At 41.3% G+C, this 18286-nt stretch overlaps 1 protein-coding gene across 1 annotated transcript in view; it reads right to left on the bottom strand.

Annotated features, from left to right (window-relative positions):
- Positions 1-1921: 1921 nt before the first annotated feature.
- Positions 1922-18286, bottom strand: part of UROC1 (urocanate hydratase 1) — a 62183-nt gene continuing 45818 nt past the window's right edge. Inside the window, exons 17-20 of the mRNA XM_090021923.1 lie at positions 18058-18157; positions 14854-14935; positions 8048-8147; positions 1922-2143 (exon numbers count right to left, since the gene is read on the bottom strand). Coding sequence (XP_089878049.1) covers positions 2006-2143; positions 8048-8147; positions 14854-14935; positions 18058-18157 — 420 coding nt within the window. The 3' untranslated portion in view covers positions 1922-2005. The remainder of the gene's footprint in view (positions 2144-8047; positions 8148-14853; positions 14936-18057; positions 18158-18286) is intronic.

Consider the following 18286-nt stretch of genomic DNA (forward strand, 5'->3'; position numbering starts at 1 on the left):
TCTCTGATGGGACATCTCTTTGCTCTGCCCATCAGTCTTGGTCTTGGCTGTAGAAGCATTTTGAGCATCTTCTAGAGGTAACTCTTACACAAGGAAACGTCTTTTGAACAGCATGTAGTCCAGAACAAGTTAGGCATATCCCTGTTCAGAACATGAGAAATGAATCATGGTAAAGTGCATTAGCAGTATTTCAGGCCTCTGTTATTCCTTAGGAAAAAAACAAACCTTTACAACCCTGTCGTATTTATACAATGCTTTGAGATCATTGGCAGAAAGGCTTCTAAAAAAACAAAGTATATTTCAATATGTATGTAAGCTTCATAATTCAAGAAGGGCAAAGGATGTCATTAAGTATGCTAAATTATTCATGGATTGATTTCAACCCTTTGCTTGCTATTGCATCACCTCTCTTGACTTGTGCATGCCAATTAATAAACAGGCAAACCCAACTGAAACTGACTGCAAGAAGGTCTGAATCCAAAGCTCTTGCAGAGACATGAAGTTTGGAACGTGTTGCATTTTCTGGGTAGGTACTCGTGTCTGAACAGTCCTGCCATGCCTTTAAACAATGAAAAATATACTTGAAGTCAAAAGGTGGTAACAATTTTGCAAGAGACAGCTCTTGAGATTCTAACTTTGGGTCCTCTCCAATTCATATTCAAATCAAAGGGAGCGCTTTCAGAATGGTTATGCAGGCATCATGCAGGTCAAAGCACAAGCTGTCAATCTCGGTTTAAGAGCTACTTACATTTTGGTGGCAGTTGTTCTTCTGTAATATATTGCCATTTCTATCTACCACAGGTTGTACTTCACAAGCTGTTTGGCTCCAAGGAGAAGCCAAATTTTTACAGTGAAGCTGTAGAGAGTACAGTATGTGATCAGGAGAAAATGTGATTAATAGGACCACACTGTAGTCTACAGCAGTGTCTGAGACAACATTTGGGATGCAGAGATTTGGCACTGACCTGGTTTACTGCATGTCAGCTGCAGAAGCAGAAGGTTGAATATAGTCTATGCAGTATCTATATGCTCCCAGCAAAAGGATATTTCCCACCATAAAATGCCCACAAATGGTGGGGAATTAGGCCTTCCTTGTACATGGACTACACAATTCAGACACTGAATGAAGCACACGTCTGTTGGACTCCGGCTCTGAATTAATACTGAACAACAAAGAGTGAACAGTAAGTAGTAACAGATCTTTCTTTGAAGACTGTACTAGTCCTAGCAAAGGTCCATCGTGACTGGAAAGAACTAAGTCGAACCTGAATTTAACAACAGTTTGTAGGAACATCAGTCATAGAGAATACTATGGTCCAATTTAGCTTTGTGACCTAGCATGTGATAAAGTCATTTGTATATACAATTGTAAACTCCAAACTTTGCCCAAAGCAAGCCCTCTGCCAAATAGAATCAGTAATTTCGCTTGCACTTGCACAAACATTCACAACAAACAAACACTACAAGTGTGGGTTGTCATCTCCACTTTACATGTGGGTGAATGGAGGCACAGAATACCAAAAGCAGCCTTGCCATAACTAGTACAACTCCAAATGAAGGCAATGGGAGTTAAATGGGTTTACAGCAGGGCTGAATTTACCCCACAAAAAGACACAAAGTGATATGACCAAGGTGATTCACTGACAGACCCAGGAATGGAGCCATGAATTCCTGGTTCCTAATCCCATACTAGTCAAACAACTGCCCCTTCCCGCAAAGACACAAAAACCTCCTGAGTTTCTGATAGGTTAGGTAGGAAAGACATTTTGAATGTAGTTAGGTACAGATTCCATACCCTTCATATTGAAGAGCTACTCAAGACTGCCTGCATCTTCAGTGAGTTCTGAATCAGTCCCAAAATATCGTGAGTCTTGAGACCACCTTGTGAATGATGCAGAAAAAGAACTGCTCATACAGAAGAGACATATGCAGTGCTTTTATTATTTTACCAGACAGAGCAACTTCAATATCAGTCTGAAAGGAGAATGATGCATTCCAAATGCAGTTAATGATGCAGGGCTTGCTCCAAAATGCCTTCATCTACCACGTGTGGGAGAGTCACCTTCAGTTTCCCATTTTCATCCATCGCTTGGCAGATGGTTTCATAAGCATAAGTATTGCCTGACCAACAGCGTCTGGCTACCTGTCAGAGCAAAGCAGCATTAAAATAAACAAGTGCCAGAATGGCAACTCTCTCCCCCCACACATCTGATCCCACATGTGTGTGTACATGCATATACACACACACATGCACACACAAACATGCATGTTATAACAACAACTTTGTCAAACTCATCTAGCTCCTAGTATTTTACTGTGGTAGGATGTTAGTTTTGTAACATCTAGCTCCTGCATCCCAAGCATATTTTTCAAATTGCTTTTGGATGAACTTGACACATTTGAGTCCTATAAAATATAATTAAGCTGACAGCGCTGGTTAGAGCCAGGTACACTATAAACAGGTGCTTTGCATATCTCCCTCATAAAGAAATCTTAATGCACCTCAGCCCAAATGCAGCTGCTGTTTCAGACGGAGGGTTGTTTTAAGCAATCACTGCATTTACAACGGGAGAAGGGAGGAGATTGACATCACTGCACATATTTTCAAACTGAAACTCTGGTAAAGTGCAAAAACCAAGGGCAAATGTCTCAGCTAGAAAAATTCATCTGAAGTCAAAGAAGCTGCATGCATCCATTTCCAATAGCAGAGGACTCAACTCATTGTCTCTAGAAGCAAAAGGCTAAGAGTGCCTACAGAACAGGTATGTCCAAAATAGAATACTAGCTCTGACTCCTGCTTAAAGATGTAAAAGAAATGCTACTACCATGGTGGATTCCCATTACAAAATAGGGCTGTGAAAAATGGCACTGTTCCACTTGCGTTTCAAGGTTTTGACAGAACAGCATTTCATTTCAAATTTTGTTTCGATTTGAAACTGCTGTTCCGTTTCATTTAATCCAAACAGTGATGCTGTTTCAGTACTGTTTTGACGTTTCACCCATAGGCTATAATGGGGAAGCTCGAAATAGCCTCTCTCACCTGGCAGGCAGATAAGGGCCCAACCCTGGGAGGGCTGCGGAGGTTGTGCCAGTCCTCCTGGGGTTGCAGGCCCCCATCTGAGGGAGGGATGCCACCTGGGATCGGGGAGCTGGGGAAGGGAACTGAGCCCCATCACTCAGTTCCCCTCCTCAGTGCTGGGATCAATCAGGGAAAGGGACGGTCTGAGCTGAGCACTAGCATCGGGCTGGGGAAAGGAACTCAGCCCAGCTGAGCTGAGTTCCCCTCCCCAGTGTGACCATCACCGGACTGAGTTAGTTTCCCCAGCCCAATGGTCGCGCTGGGGGGGAACTCAGCTCAGCTGGGCTAAGTTGCCTTCCCCAGCGTGATTGTAGGGCTGGGGAGGGGAACTGAACCATTGGACTCAGTTTCCTTCCCCAGCCCGATTGCAGCACTGGGGAGGGGAACTGAGCTGGGGCTCAGTTCTCTTCCCTTGTGCTGTTATTGGCTTCCTGCAGCCCAGCCACAGAAGATGGGGAGAGCCACAGCTGCGCTCCCCACCTGGCTGAACCTGGAGCCGCTGGGAGTGCAGCCCTAGTTTGTGCAAGGGACTGGGTTGTCATGGGCGGCTTCAATTACCCGGACATAGATTGGGAGGAACACTTGACTAGGTCAGATCAGTCATGTAGCTTCTTAACTATAATCAATGAGCTCTTTCTGACCCAGGAAGTGCAAGGGCCAACCAGAGGTACCACTCTCCTAGACTTGATCTTGGCTAAAGGAGATGGTTTGGTGTGTAGCTTGAACGTTGAGGGTAGCCTGAGTGACAGTGACCTTGAGCTCATCGGGTTCATTGTTTGCTGCAAGGTTGACAAAACAAGGAGCAGGATTGAAGTCCTGGACTTCGAAAATACTGACTTCAACTGGCTCAGGGCATTAGTAGGGGAGGCAATGGGGGACCAAGGATGTCCAGCAAATGGGGTGCATGAAAAGTGGTCATTCCTCAAGGACACACTCCTTCAAAGCACAAAAGAAAACCATTCCCATGATGAGGAAAGGTAGCAGAAGGCCTGGGAAGCCCTTCTGGCTTAATAGTGACATCGCAGTCCTCTTGAAAAAGAAAAAAGAGGTGTACACACAGTAGAAGCTAGGGATAGTCCTCAAGGAGGACTATACAACAGTCTTTGGTATTTCACCGGACCAAGGGGAAAGGCAAGCAAGATAAGGATTTCAGGGGGTATGGTGGGAATAATAGCCTTCCCACTGTGAGCTGGTGCAAAACCAACTAGAAAAGCTAGACATTTATAAGTCAGCAGGACCAGATGGACTCCATCTGAGAGTGCTGATGGAGCTGGCTGGGGTCATCGCGGAACCCCTGGCAAAGCTCTTTCAGAAATCATGGCATACAGGGGATGTCCCTGAGGACTGGAAGAGGGCCAACATCGTGCCCAACTTCAAGAAGGGGAAGAGGGAGGACCTGGGCAACTATAGGCCAATCAGCCTAACCTCTATCCCAGGGAATATCCTGGAAAAACTCATCAAAGAATCTATGTGCAATACGCTCGCTGAGGGTAAGATTCTGAATGACAGCCAGCACGGCTTCATCATGGGTACGTCTTGTCTTACCAATCTCATCTCCTTCTATGAACAGGTCTTACACGACCTGGACATGGGGGAGAAGGTTGACATTATATACTTAGACTTCCAAAAGGCTTTTGATATAGTATCCCATGATATCCTCATGGAAAAACTGGAAGATTGTGGGCTTAACTGTTCAACAGTTCAGTGGGTAGAAAACTGGCTGCAAGGTAAGACCCAAAGAGTTCTCATGAATGGATCTGTGCCATCCTGGCGAGAAGTGGCCATTGGTGTCCCTCAGGGGTCCATGCTTGGACTGGTGCTTTTCAACATCTTTATCAATGATTTGGATGTGGGAGTGAAAAGCTTGCCAAGTTTGTGGTTGACACCAAGTTATGAGGGAGCGTGGTCATGCCAGAAGATAGGTTGCAGATACAGGCATACCTGGACAGGTTGGAGAGTTGGGCAGACTGGAAGCAGATGAAGTTCAACACTCAGAAGTGTAAGGTGCTCCATCTGGGGGCAAACAATCCCCAACATACCTACAGGCTCGGTGGCAACAATTTGACTTGCACCATGACCAAAAGGGACCTAGGGGTAGCGATCGAACATCACATGAACATGAGACGGCAGTGCAATGCTGTGGCCAGCAGGACAAACAACACACTGGCATGCATTAACCATTGCACCTCATGCAAAACTAAGGAAGTGTACTCTGCACTGGTGAGACTGCAGCTGGAGTACTGCATCCAGTTCTGGGCGCTGCACTTCAACAAGGATGTGGAAAAACTTGAGAGGGTCTAGAGAAGAGCCACCCGTATGATCAGGGACTTGCAAGACAAGCCAGACTAGGAGAGGTGGAGGGACTTGGGCCTCTTCAGCCTACAGAAAAGAAGGCTGAGAGGGGACTTGGTAGCAGCTTACCACTACGTCAGGAGAGTACATCAAGAACTCGGTGAACAGCTGTTCACCAGGGCACCCCTGGGGAAGACCAGGAGCAATGGATACAAAGTCTTGGAAGGCCTCTTCAGGTTCAATTACGGGAAAAAACTCCATCACAGTCAGGGTGTCCAGACTGTGGAATAAACTCCCCCAAGTGGTGATGCAGTCACCTACCCCGGAAATCTTCAAAAGGAGAGTGGACAGTCACCTTGCTGGTGTCACTTGACCCCAGTTGTCTTTTCCTGCCTAGTGCAGGGGGACTGGACCGGATGATATACAAGGTCCCTTCCAGTCCCTAACAATCTATAAATCTATGAATCTGACTCAGACCTTAAATAGGCAAAACTCTCAGAGTGAGTATAGATCTCAGGTAATAAATACTTCCTTCTATTCAACAGGCTTGAAAGCTTGTTTTATTATGTGTTACAAATCTGTGTCTGTGGTATTTGCTCAAGCTTAAAGCTGTTAAAATAAGTGAATGTTTAAGGTCCCAATTTAACAAACTATTTGAGCTTCTGCTTAACATTGGAGTAATACATTTCTAGGATCATAGAAATAAAAGCTGGAAATGATCTATTAAGTCCGCTAGTTAATTTCCAATGCTACTCATGTATGATATTTCCAGGACTATATTTTCTAAAGTGTAGTCCAATTCCTCTCCATTCTTGGATGTAATATAGGTGACATTTTAAGACAATTTTTAAACACAGTGCACCAGGAATTGTGTTTTTCCTTGCAATAAATAACAGTGGCACAATTTTTAAACACAGTGCACCAGGAATTGTGTTTTCCCTTGCAATAAATAACAGTGGCACAAGTTTTACTTGCAGACTGTTGTTTTATAGGCTGTCTCAGAGAAATTATGCTTGTTAAGGGTCTGCCTCCAAGACACAAGCCTAGAAATTCATTTATTCTTCCTCCCTCTTCCCTGATAATTTACCTAGGTCTTCTGTTATATCTAGTACAGGGAATAAATATGAATAATTCTTCCCACTTCTTTTTTCTTTCCCTTTTTTTGCCGGGGGGAGTGGGGAGAGGAGAGTGGGACAGAGGGAGGGAGGTCCCAACCTCTCTGGAGATAAAGTAGTTTCAGTCCTAACGGAAGGCAACATAAATTGCCAAATTCTTATGAAAAGGAAAAGAAACCAGACCATATCCAAACTGGGAAGAAATAGCATAGGTCTGCATGAGACATCAAATCATTGTGAGCAGGACAAGTCTTCTTGAAGATCCATGAGTTTTGACCTTTATAATCATGCTGCATATAATTACACCCTGTAGCTGATTTGTCTGCAGGGTTTGAACAAGGACCTCTGGATCTAAAAAACACAAGCCACATCTGCTTGATCTAAATTAACAGAAATATTGACTCTGAGGCAGGAGCAGAGTCATAAATATGGTCTATGCAATAAAGGAAGACAAAGACATACAGTGTAATAGCCTGGGTAACACTCCCCCAAGCCAGGGAGTCTCAGCCCTAGCTTGCAGTCTGTGGCAATTCAGATCCCCATACAAACCAGTATTTCGTGATGCAGGTCAACATAAATAATGTGATCTCTGTTGCATCTCACAGGGTGTATCTACATGTGAAATTAGTGTGCTTGAATAAATTCTGGTGCAATTTGAAAAGGAGTTTATTTTTTCATGGGCACAGCATTTACACACACCATGTGTGCCCGGGAGTGCAGCACATTGAGCTGGGGTGGCACAGCCCCAGCTGTCAGAGGGTCCAGGAGGTCAGCCTGCCAGCCTGGAGCTGCTCCAACCAAGCTCAACATGCTCTGGAGGGGCTGGCTAGGGCACGAGGTATGGGGCTAGCCAGCAGGCACTGTAGCATCCTCGTGCCCCAGCCAGCCCTAGTCACCAGCTACACATACATTGTGATGAACTAAACTCCATTATAGGATAGTACTTGTGTCAGGCAGTACTATCCTACAGCAGAGTTAATTAGTTTACTGTGGCCTAATACTGCTGCACATGTAGACAGTGACACTTTACCGCAGAACGAATTAGTCAACTCCGCAGTAAAGCACATGTGCAGATGCACTCACAGAAGCTTAATAGTAACATCTGGATTGAAGGGTCTACAACATTTGAAAGGTATAAACCCTATTACATATTTGTGGCAGCAGATGCCAATTTTAACGGTAGCTTGGGCTTACTTCTCTTTCTGCAGTTAACGAAGGCAAAACACTCCTTGACAAACACAGTCCATGTTTAGGCACTTTATGCTTTTTGAGTGCAAGAGCAATTGCTGGTACTCCAGGCTAAATAAGATCCCCAAGTGCCTTGATTTATTGGGCCTCTCTTTTCAGCATGATCAAAGGCCCACTGAAGTGGATAGAAAGACTCGCTTGATTTCAGCAGGTTTTGGATCAAGCCCATAACCAGTACTTAACAGAAAAGCTGACAAGAATTTTCTTACTGCACACTTAGCTGTGTCTGCCTGCTCCTGGGACACCAAGCACTTCATATTATGAAGCAGAAAAGCTGCATTTAAAATAAATTCATAAAGGAAATTTTGCTTACTCCGTTGGAAACATCCCAGCTGAGCATCATCTTAGCTCGCTTCTCAGCCTCTGAAGATCCATCCAGAACAAGGCCAAATCCTCCATTTATCACTTCACCCCTTAAAAATACAAATATTTATATATTCAAGAAGAATAGCTAATCCAAATCTATCCAATAAACTCCCTCCTCAGTTTGATGGAGAAAAGGAAAAATCTATATTAGGCCTGGAAAATATTGTTGTAATGGGACAAAGGACACAATCAATGCCTTTTTATATTTAAAAGATGGGAAACTAGCAGTTCAGGAAGCCAAAGTCTTAGTCTGGAATAGGATAAGAAGCCCATGCTGTACTTTCCCACACTGCTTAGCCATGAAGCCCATATATGACTCATGTGGCAGTACCAGAAGTTAAGCCTACTAGAAGTCTCCTGAGTACAACAATATCTGTAGAGCATTTGCTTTAAACTTTCTTATATTTAAAGAAAGTTCAAGATCCTTGATGACTGAAAAATTAAAATGACTGGATTTCTTATGGATCAAGGCATTCATGTTTACTACATTCATTACTTCAGTGACAGAATCATAGAAAATTAGGGTTGGAAGGGACCTCAGGAGGTCATCTAGTTCATCCCCCCGCTCCAGGCAGGACCATCACCAAAGGGCCATACAGATAAGTAGACAGAGGGGTACACTACTTGTTCTCTGGAAACTAAAGAGAAAGAGTGTGTTTAAGAGATAAAAAGTATTCATGATTGATATTACATGCATTTGTCATTCCACAATCAGAAAATTATTTTTAAGTTAGGTACATAGATGTTCAAAGCCAACAGAGCTGAATTTTCAGGATGTGGCTTGAAATTGGCTAAAGGATGTCTTTGCAGAAGCACCAGTTTGGTTGTAATGAAATGGGAAAAAACAGTTTGCTGTTTTTTTGGTTTTTTCCCTGGAAAAAAGACTATAAAAGCACCCAGCAAAATTCCAATCTCAATCAAAACCCATTCAGGTTCAGCATCTAGCCTTTCATGGCTTGACACCAGATTCAGGCTCTTGTCTTGTCTGTTAGGCTTTTTTGTGAATCTATGCATGAGATAAAAGGTATAGTCTACTCTCAGTTACACCCATGTAACTTGAATGAGCATAATGGGCATGCTATGCTACTCGACTGTGGCCAAGAATCAAGCCCCAGTCCATCTTCCTTAGCCAGGGTAGTATTGTTCTTTACTCTAGATTTTCTAGTGCTTGGTCTAGTTTTAAATGTTCCAAGAAATAGAGCTTCCACAACAGTCCTGGGGAGACAATGTAATTGCCCTGTAGAGATCTAAAGTATTTGCCAGTAGTCTGTCTAAATTTTCTTACTTTTAATGTAATCTCATTACTTCTACTTATTTCCTTGTATCATCCTTAATAATTCCTCTTTTTCCTTGATATTTATTTATGCCCTTGAGGTATTTATATGTCAAGTTACCTTTTGTTATCATATATCTGAGGTAGGCATATTTAAATCTAATCTTTCCTGGTCAAATCAATCCCTCTACCCGCATCATCATTTTTCTTGCTGTTCTCTGAACACCCTCTAGTTTATCATTACTACAGGTGGTCAAACTTTGTTGATGAAAAAAGTTTCCTAAAGAGATAAGGGATTTCCGAGAAGTTGACATTTTCACAGGAAACTATCACTTGATAAAAATGTTCTGATCTTTTAATGGGAACCTTTCAAAAGAAATCTTGCTTTGAATTGTTATTTTAAAAATGCAAAAAGTATCAACCTTTCAAAATGAAGTATTTTGTTTCACTTGTTAGTGTCAGTATTTTGCTCATTTCCAAATAACTTTCTTCAGGATTTTTTATTCACTGAAGAATTCCAGTATTTCATCTTTCGGTTTCATCTGAGTCTAAAAATAAATCGCAAAAAATTATAATTCCCCAAAAAGGCATATTCTATTTTCTGAATAGCTGTAATCAATTTCTTCTCAGAATGAGGTGACCAGAACTGAATATGATGTTACAGGTGCCATTACAATTATCTCGCAACTTCACGATGCCTTTAGTAGTCCAAATTTGCACTGGTCATGTACATATGGTAATGTATTGCACTGAATAATCATGCCCAGTGTGTTGTCTGCCATATGATCTTTTAGGGAAGTCTTCTAGAACTAGGCACCCAGGCTTGAAGTTAAGCAAGACAAGTACCAGAGGTTAGCACTACTGTGAATTAACAGGTTTATGAAGGTTACTTGTTTAAATATACTTTTTTTAAATAAAAAGGGACAGGAAAGGTCTCAGTTAGGAATGAAGTTGTTCAGGATTCATACAAGTCCAGAAATAGGCCTCTGAACCTGGACCTCAGACTAAATTCTGGTGTCAGTTGTACAAATTTAAATAAGAAATAATTCCATTTGTTTCCATCTGGGTCAAATCCACCAGAGATGCAACTAGTAGTGAATGTGAAATTGGTAGAAGATGTAAATCCAGAATAATGGATAATTTGGCCCACTATCTAAAAAAATGTATAAATTAAACTCAAAACAAGTCAGATTTGTTAGGGTGGATTTTCTGACAAAACCTCTCACTTTTAAAGGGGAGCACCCTGCCTTCATTAGCATCAGGTCAGATTTTCAGGTAATTAAAGAAACGTGTGACATTTTGACCTACGCTACCTCCTATAATTTCCAGATGTCTCCTTCTAAGGTGATCAAAGAAAACAAGGCCCCTCTCACAATCAAGATGTCACACTGTCAACTGTGTAGTTCAATTCTTAAATTACCACTGCCTTTTTGTTACTATAGGTTACTCAGGCTTTGTGCTAATGCATATTCTCATGTAAATAAACAGGGTTAGAGAAACAAATGGCATTCAGTTGTGGTAGCTACGGTCAAGCCACATCTGAACCCACCTCAACACTGCATATGATGCAGATCCAGCTAAATAAATACTAATCTTGCTTTTCTGTTTGCATTATAAGGTTATAGCTCAATAAATCAAAACACATGAAATACATTTTTTAGCTTCATAAGGAAGAAGCAACAGATCTGTCAACAATTCAGCTGAAAATGAAACATCTGCAAATGAGTTTGGCTGCCAAACACAGTGCGATTGTCATTTTTTAATTCTCTAAATGGAAACATTCCAGCGTCAGCTTGAGTGCGTGTGTGTGTGTGTATGTGTAAAATAAATTATATGAACAAAAAAAAATCTACATTGAGATAGAGAAGATCTTCTCCATGCATAAGGAGACATCTCTGTTGCAAGGCCAGCTGACTTGCCTCTGCAGTGGTCTTTTGGCTTTTTAATTTTTAGAAAATCTTCAAATTATCCTTCCCTTTCTCCCAAGAAGCAATAGAGGAGCAAAGGAGGATATGGTTTTAACTAGCTTGGATGTTATCTATGATTAGTTAAATGGAACAAAGCCACCTGTAGTGTCATGAGCTTTGAGAAGGCTCTCCAGATGGCAACATCTAGTGATATTTCATTGTTACAACATCTGAGCCTCAGCACGGTAGCTTAATAAGCTTGGGCAGAGATGGACAGTTTTCAGTCTCAGCCTTCTATACTGAAGCCAGACTGTTTCATCACATAAGTCCAGGACTACCCAATATGGCTTAGCTGAGCAAGATTTAGCCCATCAAGTACTGGACCAAATGATACATGGCATCTGGTAGATATATTCTCAGATATATTCTGATATATCTCAGATATATTCTGATTTTCCACTTGCTTATTTTTGGTACATATTGCAAGTACTTTCTCTGTACTACCCATTCCGCTCCACTTAAGTGTATCCATCAGATTTATATACAGTAACTGACTTTACAACTCAACCCATGCGAGTTTTCCAAAAGAAGTAATGGAAGTTTCCTCACTTAATATATTTTTCTAGACTGATCAAAAATCTAAAAAGATACAATAGGCAACTGTTCTGCCCTGGCCTTGAAGAGATGATTGGGTCTACAGCTTTTATTTTGACTATTTATCATCAATACATTGAATCAACAATTCTTACAGATATTAATCGCATACCTTTGAATAACAAATACATGTGAGAAAGTCTAAAATGAGGCACAAGTCAGGGCAGAGACATTTTCAACCTTTTTAGACTCAAGGCATTCCTTGGAAAATGCCAGCTCTTAGCTTTCACTCATTTTTTGAGTACTGAAAAAAAAGAGCAATTCTGCTTCTGCAAAGACCTCAGAAGAACCACGACAGGTCAGAATGTTTGATTCCCACTTGAAGCCCTGAGTTTATCTTGTTTGCGTACTAACAGTGCTAATATTATATGACATACGTAAAAGGATCTCACATCACGAATCACTGCTATAGACTGAAATATGTTTGAGGTCATGCTTTTTCATGGATATTCCCTGAGCAAATAAGGCTAAATTCAGCACATAAATGGCCTATTATGAATTATTCACTTAGAGCTAGAATTTTTTCCACTTTTAACCTCTAAGATCGAGAAAACCAAAGCAGTTAAGAGGTTCAGGCATATCTCTTTTTTAAATGGATGGGAATTATGGATGAAATCCTGGATGCAATGTGAGTTTTTCCATTAGTTTCAACAGAACTAGGATTTTACCCTCAGTATCTGACTATTTCCTCTGCCTATGGGCCCGACTAGTTTCACGTAGGGTGGATTAATACTGCATCCATAAAAGTGACCACAGCATAGAGTAGAGATACCTGAATGAGCTTTAAATTAGCTCAGGCACCCATAACAGTCTAGCTGCAGCAGCCCAGAGCTCCTGCGAAGAATGTGCCTGAAGTGTAGGTTGTAGCCGTGTTGGTCTAAGGATATAGGCAGACAAGGTTCTTTGGGTAGATGTGATATCTTTAATTAGACATATTCAATATTTGTAAAAATTGTTCCTTGGGCACAAAAAAAGCTTTTGGGCGCAAACACCCTTCTTCAGGCAAAGGGAGAGTCAATACAACTGCAAACTCTCCTTCTGCCTGAAGAAGGGTATTTGTGCCTAAAAGCTTCCAAAGAACAATTTTTCTAACTATTGAATTGGTCTAATAAAAGCAATCAGATTTACCCAAAGAACCCTGTCTGCCTGAAGTGTAGACATTCCTTTCACTGCAGTCATCGGTAACTCCACTGAAATCCCTGGAGTCAGAATAAAGAGGAAAGAATGATCCATCTGACCAGGACAGGAAAACATTTTGGATCCAATTAACAGGGCCACGTTGTAGTCAGGATATCTCTGGATAATGTCTACTTGCAAATTCTTCAATTCTGGTTTGCTCCTTCTGAAGTATTTCAGAAAAGCTGTAGAAACAAGGATTCTTTATAGCATTTAACAGTTCTTTCACCCTGTTAACAACCAGCTGTTCCCAAGTTATACAGTAGGATGGGAGTAGCTACACAAGAAAATGAAGAACGAATGGTAGCAGATGTAGCCCTAGAACTGCTTTGAGGAGTAAGTCAAAAAGAACTTTATTACATGCAGGACAGAAAAAGGAGAACAAATTTTTACTAATGTGCAATGGTATAATTGAAAGCCCCTAAGTGTACTATAAAAGCTGTAAAAAATGCCATATCATAATGACACAATCTTTCTCTAAATAGTTAGGCAGGACCCATCTTTGCAGTAAGTAGGGCCCATCCAGCAAAGCATGTACTCAACTTTAAGTATTTCCACTGAAATCAACAGGAATTCTACCAAGCTTAAGCTGTCTACTATATCAAGACCCAGGTTGAAGAGCCGTGATGTGGTCTGGCCCTGTTTAATCCATCTTTTGCATCTTCAGAAGAAATGTAACTAACCAGTCTAGAAGAATTATTTTTGCACAGGTGGGTGGAAAGATCTCTTCCTAATACCCTGAAAAGTGAAAAATCAATAGTCCTTATCATTTTGCCCTTCCTTTTTCTTTTCTTGAAGTAGAAGTATGAGAAGCAAGTATACTGAATCATCTTTAGTACACTAAACAGCGAAATAAATACCTTTCCCTCCAAATATTTGATTAGTCTTCTTTTATCTATTTAGGCCTTTCTACCTGAGGCAAATAGATAACATGATGAAAAACACTGTGGACAGAATCAAAATCTTAGAAAAATGTTGATTCAGGGTGAACACTTTAAGTAGTTACTCTGGGCTTCCACTGTTATATCTAGGATCAGAATCTGATCTCTGAGAGTTAAATACTTCTACCATTGTGCATCTTCCTCTTCCCTTAGGACAATCACTTTTTCCTGCTCCTCACATTAAAAATGCCAGCTAGTTCAAATTTAATGTGAAGAAGGGTCCTGTTGTTTAAAGAAATGCTTTCACTGCTTCTACCTTTTATGCTGGCAGGCACAAGCATGGGAAGAATTCAAGGAAGGGCAGGGGGAGTTTATAGGCACCTGAGCTGTTTTGTATCAATAACCCCTTGCTGCACTTCAACACATGGGCATGTTATATTGGGGTCCTAAGGTCACTGATTTAAATGTAGCTTCGGGGAAAACCTAAACACAATCCATCCACTGACACTCTGATTGTGCTTGTGTGAGGACAACGCTGGAAGTGGGGTCTGTTCAAACAGACTAACATGGTTTGTCCTTGCCTGACTAATTTAGTTTCCCAAATAGTGCCACAGCCAATGTCTAAAACACTTTTTCTTAATCTATAGACAGTAATTAATAAAGCCCAACAACTTATACAATACCGTTCTTCAACCTATAAGATACCCTTTGAGCCTTCCCTGCCTACATTTAGCTCCATCCTTCCCATAGACACAGCCTTTTACTGCTGCCATTGTGCCGACTGAATTTTCTTCCCTCACATACACCAATATTAACTGGATAGGCTTTATTTTCCCTTCAGATAGAGCCAAGTTCTCCTTACCAGCCAACTCCACCACCATTGTGTAAGGCAACCCATGTGGCTCCTCTAAAGGCATCTCCCACAAAATTCTGTACTGCCATATCTAGGAAGAAAGGAGATGAGTTATTGCAGTGCTGAAATGTGTTATTTGGTCTATGTAATGCCTGTAATTACATCTCTGCTTTTTTTCCTCAGTCAGTAGCAAAACCATCTTTATTCCTGTGTCTTATATAATAATGACATTGTTGGGGACAGCAAGGGGAAGAGAGATTTTTTTTACTATCCCCTGTCTTTCTACAAAGGAAGCACATGCCAACCTCACAAGATGCTTTGACCTCTTGCGATTCTGATACCATCTATACATGTGGAAATTGGAGATTTTAAACGAGAGACCTGCCCAAGGACAACTGGAAAACTAAGAGGAAAAGAGGTAAGCATTCATTAGGATGGATAAGACTGCATAGATGGACTAAAAAGATGGACTAAAAGTAAAAAGATGATGTAATATAATTCTTAGTGGGCACATCTACATGAGATATTTACTGCAGAGCTGACTAATTAGCTCTGCAGTAAAGCATCAGCATCTACACGTGCAGTGCTATTAGGCTGACATAAACTAATTTACTCTGCCATAAGATAGTACTGCCCAACACAAATACTATGCTATGGTGGACTTATTTACTCCATTGCAACACATGTGTAGATGCTGACTGCAGCTATCTGGGGGCACAAGCGTGCTATAGTCAGTCCCTCCATAGCAGATTGAGCCGAGTTGGAGCAGCCCCAGGCTGGCAGGCTGACCTCTGGAATCCTTTGCCAACCACGGTGCTCTGCCACAACTCTTCCAAGGTTGCTAAAGAGCACTGCTGCTGGGAATGGTACATTTACCGCATAGATGTGGCCTTAGAATAAAATGTAGCCCTTGACATCACATCAAATTTGTTACAAGGTCATACATGGGACTTAAGTAGTGCAATCAGGTTTGCCTTGACTCTGCACAGGACTGAATTTTACCCTGAACACTTCCAAACCGCAGAATTTACTCCAGCTGTTTAAAAGGAGCAAGAACAAACAAAAAATATAAATCCGGGAGCCTGATTGTCTCTGCAGGACCTCCACTGAAATGCACATAACTATTGCATGCACACAGATGTACATTTATCTGTCCAACTGGGGGTACCAACACTGGCATGCTGCATACTTCTGAACTCTTAACCGTGTGCACAATCTTCAGACCATAAAAGTGCACATGAACTGGGTTCAAGTGGGAAAAATCGCATGCAGCAGAAGGTAATGGATTAGGCCCTGCAGCCAACCTTACTCAAGGTTTTAAGTCATTTGCTAAGGATTTACAAGCAAAAACAGAACCTACAGAAACAGATAAACACATCTGCAGAATTACATTTGAAGTGTGGCAAATACTGCATTTTCATATAAAAGCCAACTTATGATGCCACTGATCCATGTTAAAACCCTGTCAAAAAAGCTCTCATTATGGCATCATTTTGTCTGGCATTATGTCACTTTAATAGCCCAGTTAACATAATTATAACTCTATCAGGTGGCAATGAGGATAGAGGCAATAAAAGTGTACATACTAAAAATGTAAAATCTTCCTTCTCCTTCTCAGCCATTTGTTTCAGAAGTGTCAAGGTTAGAGGGATGTGTGGCAGGTGGATTAATGCTGTAATAACTAGCAAGACCTCTGCTTTGGAAAAGGTGACTAATTGAACAAATGTCTGTGCCACAATGCACTTTCCTCCACAACCTCTGCCTGGACAGAGATGACCCATTTTCTAAAGATCAAGCACTTTATGCAAAGCTACAACAGATGAGCTAAAGCTTTGGAACAATCTAATGTGCTGCAAGTGGTCGAATTAAAACAGGAGAGCTCTGCGCTTGCAATACTGGAATTGGTTAAAAAGAAAACAGCAAATAAGGAGCCCTAAAATTTCTCCATCCTCTCTCCAGAAACTCATCTTTAGGAGCATCTTTAGGGTTTGATTTACAGACCACTGAAATCAGGGAAAGGATTCCCCTTACATTCAGGGGATCTAGAGAAGGGCCCTGTTTTTCATACAATTCAAGAAAGGTTAAAGTAGTAGTAGAAATCACTTCCATTTTTTAAAATAAGCCAGGATTTGCCCACCGTATGAACTGCTGGATTTCCCTCTTATAATAAAAGTATTTTTTTTGAGATCTGGAAGTCTGCTAATAGTACTTCACAAACCGCAATAAGTGATACCTGGCAACACCACTGGGATATACACGTTGTTATGATTTATGTCCATTATATGGATGGGAAACTGAGGCATAGAGAGATTCATGTTAACATTTTCCAAAGTACTCACTGATTCTTACTGCCTCTGTTTTTGAGTGCTTAGTGCTGTGTCTACCAGTTCTGTATAGAGCACTTTCATACATACAGGATGTGATTTTGATCACGTTTAACCAGTTAATACTTCTGTAACTCAACTGAGATCATGCCTTTCATTTATACAGGTGCATTGCATACAATATACCATCCAGTGGGACACATGCTGTTCTTGAATTATACTGGATCTATTATTGAATTATACTTGAATTATACTGGATCTATATTTAAGGCTAGAATTAGACATTGCCAAATGAAGTGGATCAGGGATGTGTATGAGGAGAAAGATGAGCAGGTGCTCCAGGGTCTTAAGGGGCCCAATCCTGTATGGAAATTCCCAGGATGTGCAGGATTGCACCCCTCAATCCCCTGGAGTACCTGCTCAGGACAGCTGGAGAGTGTGGGCAGCTCTGGGCTGCTTGCGCTCTTCTGCCACAAAGGAAATAGATGTCTACTACTAAACAGTGGCACAAATGAATATAATCTTCATTGCAGCAACAAATTTTGGCCACAGATGGTGCAACAAGGGGCACAGTTATCTGTTGGCTTACTCTTTGTGCCACCATAAAAAATTTTGGGATAGCACAAAGGTGATGAAAGGCAACACCAGTTTCCACCCTGGATCTCCTCTGAATCTGCAGTGTTGCTCCAGATGGATAAATGTTATCAAGAGCCCATTTCTGTATCATAACTAATCATAAAGTCCTAGTGTCAAGTTAACAGGGAATCTGATTAATTGGAAGTAAAGAGTTAAACAAAACCATTTATTTTAAAAAAAGTCCTATTCAAGACATTTATCTTTTTAAGCAATTTCTTTGCCTGGACAAACAAGTCTGTGCTGCTCTGCTAACCTGCACAAAAGGCCGATCCATCATAAATGTTTGACGTCTCTCTGTAAGGACTGTCGGTCCCACTCACATCATGGTGATCTCGACTAAGGACAACAGGTGCCTGCAAAAGCCAAGGACAAGGAAGTGGAGTCCTACATGGACTGTCAGATCTGTCAGTCAAAGAATGTTTTCCACTGATTTTACCTCCACCTCATTGTTTTGTCTCTCTTTTCAAATCTCATCTGAAAAT

Source organism: Crocodylus siamensis, chromosome 11 (assembly GCF_052110815.1).
Source record: "Crocodylus siamensis isolate JL-2025a chromosome 11, ASM5211081v1, whole genome shotgun sequence".
NCBI classification, from domain to species: domain Eukaryota; kingdom Metazoa; phylum Chordata; order Crocodylia; family Crocodylidae; genus Crocodylus; species Crocodylus siamensis.